Here is an 11,314-nt window from a genome sequence, read left to right as displayed (position 1 = left end):
GAGGGGCTGATGGCATTTGTGCTCCCTCAGGTTCATGTCCCCACAGCAACAGCATGGGGGTGCTCCTGAAGCAAAGTGAAAATTTTGCAGGATAGAAATCCATTTTAATTTAGGTGAAATGTACATTTTTGAGTTGAGCCTGTGGTTAGAAATTGTAGTTATTTAGCCAGGCTGCAAGGCCTAAGCTCAGTGAAGTTACTTCAGCGAAGGACAGAGATAAAGGGGGGGAGACAAAAGATGATAGAGAGAGACAGGGACTGCTGTAAGGGCAAGTCAGCCTGACCTCGGAAATCTTTCTGATAAAAAGGAACTAGTGGTAAAAGTCAAAAGAAACCCATAAAAATGAATAAGTATGAATTTTTTGTGAAATTGTACGTATATGTATTTGAGAGGGGGATAAAAAGAGACCTGAAGTTCTCAGAGGTACGCATGCCTTTTGTGGAGAGTTTTCTCCGCATGTGTCCGGTGCCATAAATAAATATACCGAGCTTTAACACTTTTATAAAGTTGTGAAGTTTCTTCTTTTCTCCGCATGTGTCCGGTGCCGTAAATAAACATACCGAACTTTACAACTTTTATAAAGTTGTGAAGTTTCTTCTTTTCTCCGCAAATCACTCCCACCCACTGTGTGCAATGCAAACGGGCTGCTGAGCCAGTGCTGCCGTGTCTGTGTCTGCAAGGATGGGGCACCTGTGTGAGCTGGGGGAGAGGCCAGGCCTGCAGAGAGGGGATGTTGTTGGCAGCTCCATGAGGACGCTCTGGGATGCTGCCCTGGGCTGTGCAGCGCACTGGGGATGGATCAGCCCCTGCTCTGCTGCTCCTTCCCGTCTGCCCCAGGGCCCTTGCAGAGCCCCAGCCATGCTGTTTGCCCCCAGCCTGCCCACGGCCAGCCTGGGGCTGCTCACAGGGGTTTTCTGTGCTGAGCATTGGCCTGGGTGTGTTCTTGAGAGAGCCTGGGCAAGGATCCTGGAGCCCCCAGGCCCTGGGCTGAGGCGTCAGCACTGCCCCAGCAGTGCCCATGGCCTGTCCCTGCTGCAGCCCCAGCACTGCCACCCCCAGGGCTGTGCCCGGCCCCGAGAGCACTCAGGCCCTGCAGCAACACCAGGGCCACCAGGGCAGCAGGGCAAGGCCACGGCAGCAGCACTGGCAACACCAAGTGCTGCTGCTGCTGCTGCTGGGCACAGCTGCTGGGCCAGCCCTGATCTGCCCCCAGCACTGCACACAGACATTGCTGCTGCAGCTCCAGAGAAGGTAACAAAAGGGCATCACTGCAGAAAACTCTGCTGAGAGATCCTTTAGTTCATTTAAAGCCACCAAGAGTGCAGCCCCTCATTGACACAGTCTGTGACCACAGGGGAGGTGCAGAGAAATAAAAGAGAAATTACACAAACATTGGCATTTCTTTGTGGAGAAGATTAAGAAACTAAAACACAGACAAAAACTTTCAAAATGAAAACAACAAGAATTATCAAAGATAACTTTTATTACAAGTGATTTGTAGAAATTGGCCAGCAGTTTATTGTTCCTGAAAGCATCCAGTCATTTGTCTCCTCACTGCAGCCTTGAGCTCCTTGTTCCTCAGGCTGTAAATGAGGGGATTCAGGGCTGGAGGCACCACCGAATACAGAACTGACAGGGTCAGATCCAGGGATGTGGAGGACATGGAGAGGGGCTTCAGGTAGGTAAAAATGCCAGTGCTGACAAATAGAGAGACCACAGCCAGGTGAGGGAGGCAGGTGGCAAAGGCTTTGTGCCGTCCCTGCTCAGAGGGGTTCCTCAGCACAGCCCTGAAGATCTGCACATAGGAGAAAACAATGAACACAAAACAACCAAGTGTTAAACAGATGGAGAAAACAAGAAGCCCAAGTTCCCTGAGATAGGATTTGGAGCAGGAGAGCTTGAGGATCTGAGGAATTTCACAGAAGAACTGGCCCAGGGCATTGCCATGGCACAGAGGCAGGGAAAATGTATTGGCCGTATGCAGCAATGAACAGAGAAAGGCAGTTGCCCAGGCAGCTGCTGCCATGTGGGCACAAGCTCTGCTGCCCAGGAGGGTCCCATAGTGCAGGGGTTTGCAGATGGATACGTAGCGGTCGTAGCACATGATGGTCAGGAGGAAAAGCTCTGCTGAGATGAAGAACAGAAAGAAAAAGAGCTGAGCAGCACATCCTGTGTAGGAGATGTCCCTGGTGTCCCAGAGGGAATAGTGCATGGCTTTGGGGACAGTGGTGTAGATGGAGCCCAGGTCAGTGAGGGCCAGGTTGAGCAGGAAGAAGAACATGGGCGTGTGCAGGTGGTGGCCGCAGCTACGGCGCTGATGATGAGGCCGTTGCCCAGGAGGGCAACCAGGGAGATGCCCAGCAAGAGGCAGAAGTGCAGGAGCTGCAGCTGCCGTGTGTCTGCCAATGCCAGCAGGAGGAAGTGCCTGATGGAGCTGCTGTTGGACATTTCCTATGGTGTCTTGGCATGGGGATCTGTACGAAAAGTAATTACGGAATAGTTGGGTTTGGAGAGGACTTGAAATATCCCAGCACACCTTGGGAGCACTTTCCCCCCACTGCCTGCCCAGGACTCTGCTGCCTGGAGCTGTCCCTGCCAGCAGCTGCTTCCCTGTGCCCAGGGCTGGGCCCTGCCTGTGCTGCCAGAGCCCAGCCCAGCCCTGGGGGCTCAGCTCTGCCCTGCAGACCCCTCCCAGCTCAGGCACTGCCCAGGGGCAGCTCTGGCTCTGCAGGCTCTGATGGCAACGTCAGAACAACCCTGAGGAGGCTGGAAAAGTGACACTGATGCTGCCTGTGAGGTGCCCTCTGTTGATTTTGGTCAGCGTCTGGTTTGTTCACATCCGAGATAACTTTTTTTTATAAATGTGAACTGAGAGATTAATATCTATGTGCAACTTCCCACCCAGGCAACCCAGAGTGGTAGAATAAAAAGCAGGATTTTCCCTTTTATGCAGCCCCTGCCTTGCTGTGCTCCCTGCATATTTTATTTTCAAATGTTCTGCAGTATAATGCCATGTTGGGAGCAGTCCTGAAAAATGCAGCATCCTCCCCACACAAGGAGAACACTTCTAAGCCTGACCAGCTGTCTCCTCCCACCCAGATCTTGTCCCCCAGTCCTGGGAGCAGCTGCCAGGGCCGGCTGAGAGCTGTCCCTGGCAGGCAGCAGAGCCTCTGCCCCAGCACAGCGCCCTGGGCTGCAGGACCCTGCTCTGCACGACAGCCCTGGGCACCCCTGGCTGCTCTGCACAAGAGACAATCAGAGAATGTACTCACAGGGTCTGTAGGCATTGGGATGTTCCAGCTTGAAGAGATGGCTCCAGGAGCTGCAGCTGCATTGTCCTGCAGCCAGAGGTTCCTGTGCCAAGGGCTGGCAGAGATTCTGCCCCAGGCACTTCTCAGCACCTTCCCAGCCCTGACTGATTGAAGCTCTCTGTGCCTCTGTGCTGTGCCCAGGGTGGCTGCAGGCAGTGCCCCAGCCCTGCTGGGCTGGCAGAAGAGCTGCTCATCAAGAGAAATGTGCTTTTGATGCTCTTCTTGCTTACCAGGAGCTGCCTCTGTGCCAGGAGCCCAGCTCAGCCGAGCAGCACAGACACAGCACAAGGACTTCAATGAGCCTCTGGGGCTTTGTGCTCAAGCCCTGAACATCAGTCCCTGACAGGGAGCTGAAGAAACCTCTCCAGAACTCCAAGTGAGAATCCAGCTCCAAAGTTTCTTGGACTTTTAATGGGTCCCAGAGAGGGACACGACTGAGAAAGTGTCCCCAGGCCCCAGGCAGAGCAGAGAACTGGAGGCAGGGATGACAGGTGGGGACAAAGAGAAGCCAAGTCTTGGTGCCCTGGGACACAGCAGGGTCTGTGCAACTAAGGGCTGTGAGGAGACACCTTGTCCTGAGGCCCTGGGGCCTCCTGGCACAGCCCCAGCCAGGCTGGGCACTGTCAGCCCCTTGTCCTGCCCTCAGCATCCTCCCATAGCCCACATCCCATTGGCCTCAAGGATCTGTTGGAAGGAGTCCCTGGGAAGCCTTGCTCAGAAATGGCCCTGGGGGCCTCTGAATGCTCCCAGGGACTGCAGGTTTTTCAAAGGACTTTGGGTTTGGCTTTTGCCTTGGAGTCTCTGAGAAGTTTTTGCAATGATGGCCTCCAATTATCTGCTGTAATTACTCACTGGAGAGGCTTTGTGAGTAACAACACTCAATGGGGCTCATTAATGCTTCAAGGTACTTCAGTTATTTGAAGGTACTCTGTGTTTGCCTTTTGATACAGACTCTGTGAGAGGTTTGTGCAATCATGGCCCCAATTATCTGCTTTAATGAGTCCCTTGAGAGCTTTGCACTGACACTCAGTGGGGCTCATTAATGCTTTCAGGTACTCAAAGTTTTTTAAGGTACTTTGGATTTTCCTTTCCACACTGAGTGTCCAAGCAGTTTTTGTGCCATCTTGGCCTCCAATTCTGTCCTACAAGGAGTCCATGAGGAGCTTGTGTTGGGGATGGACCTTGGTGGGACCCATGCCTTCCTTGAAACACTTTGGGGTTTTCTTCTGACTCTGACTCCAGGAAAGGTTTGTGCAATCTACTCTCAGGCCCTGTGCTTCAAGGGCTCAGCTCCAAATGCTCATTAGGATTAAGCAAGTTCTGACAAACCATGGCTCTGCCTTGATTTCCGTCTGGTCTAATTCAGTTCAGCAAGAAGTTTTCCTTTTACAGTTATGGAGAAATATTTCAAAGATCTTCTATGAAATAGGTAATCCTTTTTTAAAGAGTGTATTTTATTGCTGTTCTCTTTAGAGAAGAGGTGATTGCAGCATTCTGTGATTGATATTGATGTAGGGCCGCTCCTAAAAAAGTCTGGCCAGGTCAGTGAAGTTCTACCTTGGAGCTGACTCAGTGTGGACAACCTTGCATCACATTCCCCAACCTCATGTGAGAAACTATTTTTACCTTCAAAAATTTAAATGCTTTAATAAGGCCTTTTCAAAATACAACAGAAGACTGAATAAAGAAAAGAATACAGCACTGGGTGCAAAGAATTCAGACACCATGTCCTTATCTACAAAATGGATGTTCTGTCTTTTATACCTCTAGCCCCTCCCAAAGTCTTGCCAATCCACTCCTTCTTCTCTGTCCAGTGGTGGAGATTGCTGTCTTACACCTTGATTGGAGGTCAGGTGCTGCCATAGTAACAAGCCAACCCTCCCAAATGCCCCGACTACTGAGGCCATCCTGTGATAACAATGCAAGGGGGAAGGAAAGGATAACTATACATCTACAAAACTTCTCTTAACATTTATTTAAAAGTCACCTCCTTATTGTGAGGGTCAATCATAAGAATTACTAATCTATAAAATCCCTTATTTTCTTTTTTTCTAAGTAATTTTGCTCGAAAAATTAAGTAAAAAATTTTCTCTCTCTCTTGAATGAGTCATACCAGCATCTGCTAATATAGGCAAGGACAGTTGGAACAGGAGAAAAAGTCTCAGGTTTTCCTTAGACACACTTATTTGGAATGGACAAAAGGGCATCACAGAGGTCCAGTATGGCTTTGGCTCCCATCTACCGTGCCTATGTGGCTGCTACCCATAGTCAGTGTATCTTAGGGATGAGTACAGAGGCCAACTTGGTCCTGCCCTCCAGTCTCTGTTGAATAAACAGACAACTGAGGAATTATAGAGGTCTGGTCTGGCCTTTTGTCCCTACCTTACCATGCTTATAGGGTTGCTACCCACAGCAGGGCTATGGAGCCTTCTTGGTAGCAAATGAAGGGGCCAACCCAGTCTTGCCCTCCTTCCTTTGTTTTATTTTCTTGAGGAAGCTGTCCCATTACCTTTTACAGTCTCTTGTGTACTTCCCCTCAACAGATGCTGGTATTTCTCACCCATTAAAACAGGAAGACAGTTCTCAAGCTGGTTGGTGGAAGCTTGACTCCACTTTTTGGGCATCTTGGTGTTTTTCTAGTTGTCTCTCAGTCTCTGCTTGAGAGTCAATCTTGTTTCACCCAGCCTGGCTGTTATAGTCCACTCTTTGTGTTCTTCTACTGGGCCTTTGACTTGGTTGGCATGAGTCCATCCCCGCTCTGCACTTCGCACGGCCGATTCAGTGGTGAGCAGTACCTGAAAGGGATCTTCCCAATGAAAAGTTAGAGGCTGATCTCTCCATGCCTTGATCATCACCCAATTCCCAGCGATAATATTATGGATTCTGAAATCCAGGGTGGTAGTTTGAGGAATTGCCCCTTTATGTCTTAGCCCTTCTAAGGTTTCTGCTATAGACATAACTTATTTCTTGGCATTGGCTTCCCCTTTCTCATAGGTGGGAATTATCTGGGGTGAGGTCAGGAAGGGTAACCCAAATACCATTTCCTAGGGTGACACTCCCAGATCTGACTGAGGTTGGGTTCTAATTATTAATAAGGCCAAAGGAAGACATTTTACCCATGACATTTGGGTTTCAGTCTTTAGCTTAACTAAAGTTCTTTTAAGAGTTTTATTCATTTTCTGATCCCAACCGGAACTTTGTGTATTAATTGGAGTTGTAATTCCCATTTTACTCCCAGGGCCTGAAAAATTTTCTGCAATATCTTCAATGTGAAATGAGTTCTCCAGTCTGAATCAATCCTGTTTGCCATCCCATATCGGGGAATGATTGATTCTAGAAGTGTTTTACTCACAACATTGGCATTGGCCTTCACAGTGGGTACCACTTCTACCCAGTAAGTCATGTGATCTTCTATCACTGGCAAAAATTTCCACTGTTGTACATCGGGAAGCTCAGTAAAGTCTACTTGGATGTTTTGGAAGGACCTTAAGGCTAGTTCTGACCCTCCTCTGGGTGTTTTCCTCATGATTTTCTGATTCTCTTGTTGACATATCACACACCATTCGGTTACTTGCTTAGCTATTCCAAAAATTCTTATGCATCCCCAGTCCCTCAGAAATTGATAACATAGTGCTTGTGTACCCCAATGTGTTGTTCCACGTTTGCCTTCCAGCATTTTCATGACAAGGGGTTTATTCAACATTTTCCTCCCATCTGCTAATCTCCATTTCCCTTTGTTATCTTTCTTGGCTCCTATTTTAAGGGGTTCTTTCTCTTCTTTCCCTCTGAATATGGGGACTTTTTACATTTCTGTCATGGGCGTTAATACTATTATTAGTTTATCTGTCTCTGATTCAGTTGCATTTTTAACTTCTAAATCAGCTAAAGTGTTCTCTTGCACCCCTTTTTGATGTCTTTCAAACATATACCAGCACTACATCCTCTGGTAATTGTAAGGTTTTTAACTCTTCTAAAATAAGTTTTTCGTGAATCAGTCTCTTTCTCTTTGAATTTAATAGCCCCCTCTCTTGCCAAATTTTTCCAAAGATATGCACTACTCCAAAAGCATATTTTCAGTCTGTATCTATTGTTCTCCTTTTCTCTGCTAATATTTCCAGAGCTAGCTTTAGGGCATACAACTCACATGCTTTGGCTGACCAGTTGGAAGGTAACTTTCTCTTTTCTATGGCCACCAACCCTTCATGCACTATAGCGTACCTCGATATCCTGTGCCCCTTTATTACCCGTGAAGATACATCGATGTACAATCGTTTTCCACCTTGGAGTGGTTGATCTCTTAGGTCCTCTCTTCCTTTAGTTTGACAGTTTATAACCTCTAGGTAATTATGTATTAGTTCCTAAACTGGTTCTCAATACAAAAACTGGGGATGGTTGTGTTGGTTACTCACAATTAGCTCTAAACCATTATCTATTAAGATGGCTTCATAATTTTACATACAGGAATCAGTGAGTCATTTCTCAGCCTTTTGGTTCTAGATACTTCTAACTGAGTGTGGAGTGTATATTTTCAATTTTCCCCTGATGGTTAATATCTTGGTTTGAAAAGACAGTTGTGCAATAAGAAACGCAGGAGTCTCCCTTAAAATAGAAAATGCAAACCCGCTTCCCTCCAAATTATTATAATTTTGAAATTGCATAGGGGCTCTCCGGAAAAGATTTGGGATCAGGAATAATAGTTCTTTGTTAGGGAAGAAAATTAACAAATAAACAGTGCAGTAATACAAAACAGTACTGACAGAGTCAGAATATGACCTGACACCATGTTGGTCAGGGTGTTGGTAGCAGTCTGATTGAATGGTGGCTGCGGTGCTCCTGGAGTGGCAGATGTGGTTCTGTTGAAGCACTGATCCTGTAGAAGAGTGTAGCCTTCCTTTGAAGATCCAGTGATGGTGTAGATAGGCCTGGTCTTCCTCTGGGAATTCAGCCGTAAAGGCAGCTGCTCCTCTGGGAATCCAGTGGGAAAAGCTGTTCTGGTGTCCCAAAATCTCAGATTATACCCAGTTAGGAATGCTTGGCTCCTCCCTCTGGGTAGAGCATCTCACAATGGGATGCCATAATTTTGATCAGTCATGCAGTGACACTCAATAGCCCATTAAAAGCAGATGTCTTTCCAGAGGGAGGACTGGTTTGTGGAAGAGATAAAGAAAACTGCCCAATTAACAGAAGATAACTGCAACACCTCCAACAGATGGGAACAGAACACACATACTGCCTTGCAATCCAGGACATTATCCACCCCTTATTATATTTCGATCTGCATCACAATGAAACCTTACACATGGTTCTCACTTAAGACTAGGTTTCCCTGTGGTACACAGCGGCTTTCTCCATCTTTCTGCATTACCTACTAAGTGTAACTAGGTCCTTGAACAAAAACAATCCTGTGGATGGGTTTGTCTTTGCCTGAGGTGGGATTAATCCAAACAGTCTTTCCTGAAATACCTTTCATGTGTACAACAGGGACTTTATCTCCATCCATTGTGTGAAAGGGTTCAGACTGGGCAGGACCAGCTCAATTGATGAACCCTCTGGTGTTGACCTTCCTGGTAGCTTTTGATAAGTTCATTTCCCAATTTCTAAAAGTTCCCTCACCAAGTCCCTTCAGGGTCATCTTAAGTAGTCCATTGCACCATTGTTCAACTTTCCCAGCAGCTGGTGCATGATAGGGATGTGATAAATCCATTCAATACCATGTTCTCTGGACCAGGTGTTGATAAGGCTGTTCTTGAAATGGGTCCTGTTGTCCAACTCAGTTCTCTCAGGGGTGCCATGTCTCCACAGGATTTGCCTTTCCAGGCCCAAGATGGTGTTCCGGGCAGTGGTGTGAGACACAGGGTAGGTCTCCAACTATCCAGTGGTGGCTTCCAACATGGTCAGCAGGTAGCGCTTGCCCTGGTGTGTCTGGGACAGTGTGATGCAGTCAATCTGCCAGGCCTCCCCATACTTGTACTTTGACCACTGCACACCGTAGCACAGGGGCTTCACTCGCTTGGCCTGCTTGATGGCAGCACACGTCTCACAGTCATGGATAACCTGAGAAATACTGTCCATGGTTAAATCCACCCCTCGGTCTCGTGCCCACTTATAGGTGGCATCTCTGGCCTGATGACATGAGGAATCATGGGCCCATTGAGCTAGGAATAATTCTCCTTTATGTTGCCAATTGAAGTCTATCTTTGACACCTCTATTTTTGCTGCCTGCTGTACCTGTTCATTGTTTTGGTGTTCCTCATTAGCCCGACTCTTGGGGACATGGGCATCTACATGGCTGACTTACACAGGTAGCTTCTCTAACTGAGCAGCAATGTCTTTCCATTCATCAGCAGCCCAGATCGGTTTTCCCCTATGCTGCCAGTTGGCCTTTTTCCACCTTTCCAGTCAGCCCCAAAGAGCATGCCATCCATGAATCAGTATAAAGGTAGAGCTTTGGCCATTTCTCTCTCTTAGCAATGTCCAGGGCCAGTTGAATGGCTTTGAGTGCTGCAAATTGACTTGATCCACTTTCTCCTTTGGTAGCTTGTGCAACCTGTCATGTGGGGCTCCATACGGCTGCCTTCCGCTTCCGCTTCATCCCTACAATGTGGCCAGAACCATGAGTAAAAAGAGCGTGTCGTGTATCTTCTGCTGGCAGTTGGTTGTATGGTGGAGCCTTTTCAGCACGTGTCACTGGTTCTTGTTCCTCTTCATCAGTCAGACCAAAGTTTTCACCTTCTGACCGCTTTGCAATTATCTCCAAAATCTCAGGGTGATTCAGGTTTCCAATACGGTCGCACTGTGTGATCAGAGCAATCCATTTACTCCGTGTAGCGTCAGTGGCGTGGTGGGTGGTGGGAACCTTTCCTTTAAACATTCACCCCAGCACCGATAGTCGGGGTGCCAGGAGGAGATGTTCTTTTGTGCCAATCACCTCTGAGGCAGCTTGGACTCGTTCATAGGCAGCCAAGATTTCCTTTTGTGTGGGAGTGTAGTTGGCTTTGGACCCTCTGTAGCTTTGACTCCAAAATGCCAGTGGTTGGCCTTGAGTCTCCTCAGGCACCTTTTGCCAAAGGCTCCAGGACAAGCCATGGTTCCCGGCTGCAGAGTAGGGCATGATCTTCACATCTGGTCCTGTCCTGACTCGGCCAAGGGCTACTGCATGAGCGATGTCCTGCTTGATCTGTGCAAAAGCTTGTTGCTGTTCAGGGCCCCAGTGAAAAGTGTTCTTTTTGCAGGTGACCAGGTAAAGAGGGATCACAATCTGGCTCTACTTGGGAATGTGCATTCTGCGAAAACCTATGGGACATAGGAAAGCTTGTGTCTCCTTCTTGCTGGATGGTGGAGACATTGTTGTGATCTTGATGACCTCAGTGGGAATCTGACGCCATCCATCTTGGCCACTTTACTCTCAGGAGCTGGATCTCTCGGGCAGGTCCCTTGACTTTTCTCCTCTTGATTGAGAGTCTGCTTCTAGCAGAATCTGGATGATCCTCTCTCCTTTCTCAAATACTTCCATTGCCATGTTCCCCCACACAATGATGTCATCATTATACTGCAGATGTTCTGGAGCCTCACCCTTTTCCAGTGCAGCCTGGATCAGTCCATGGCAGATGGTGGGGCTGTGCTTCCACCCCTGGGGCAGTCAGTTCCAGGTGTACTGCACGCCCCTCCAGGTGATAGCAAACTGAGGCCTGCATTCTGCTGCCAGAGGAATGGAGAAAAACGCGCTAGCAATGTCCACAGTGGCATATCGCTTTGCTACCTTTGACTCTAGCTCATACTGGAGTCCCAGCATGTCCGGCACAGCAGCGCTCAGTGGTGGAGTCACTTCATTCAAGCCACTATAGTCCACAGTCAATCTCCATTCTCTGTCAGACTTGTGCACAGGCCAAATGGGACTGTTGAAGGGTGAGTGGGTTTTGCTGACCACCCCTTGGCTCTGCAGCTCATGGATAATTTTGTGGATGGGGATCATGGCATATCGATTTGTCAGATACTGCCCATGG

The 11,314-nt window shown here is 48.1% G+C and overlaps 1 protein-coding gene across 1 annotated transcript; it reads right to left on the bottom strand.

Moving 5' to 3' along the window:
* Window positions 1-1,516: 1,516 nt before the first annotated feature.
* LOC141726437 (olfactory receptor 14L1-like) lies at window positions 1,517-6,714 on the bottom strand. Its single transcript, XM_074531342.1, has 2 exons — window positions 6,664-6,714; window positions 1,517-2,314 (listed from the first exon to the last, which is right to left on the bottom strand). The coding sequence occupies exons 1-2, from the start codon at window positions 6,712-6,714 to the stop codon at window positions 1,517-1,519; spliced, it is 849 nt and encodes a 282-aa protein (XP_074387443.1).
* Window positions 6,715-11,314: the final 4,600 nt, after the last annotated feature.

This window comes from Zonotrichia albicollis, chromosome 35, assembly GCF_047830755.1.
Source record: "Zonotrichia albicollis isolate bZonAlb1 chromosome 35, bZonAlb1.hap1, whole genome shotgun sequence".
NCBI classification, from domain to species: Eukaryota; Metazoa; Chordata; class Aves; order Passeriformes; family Passerellidae; genus Zonotrichia; species Zonotrichia albicollis.
Note: the sequence above shows the minus strand (reverse complement) of the source record. Positions and strands in the feature narration are given on the sequence as shown.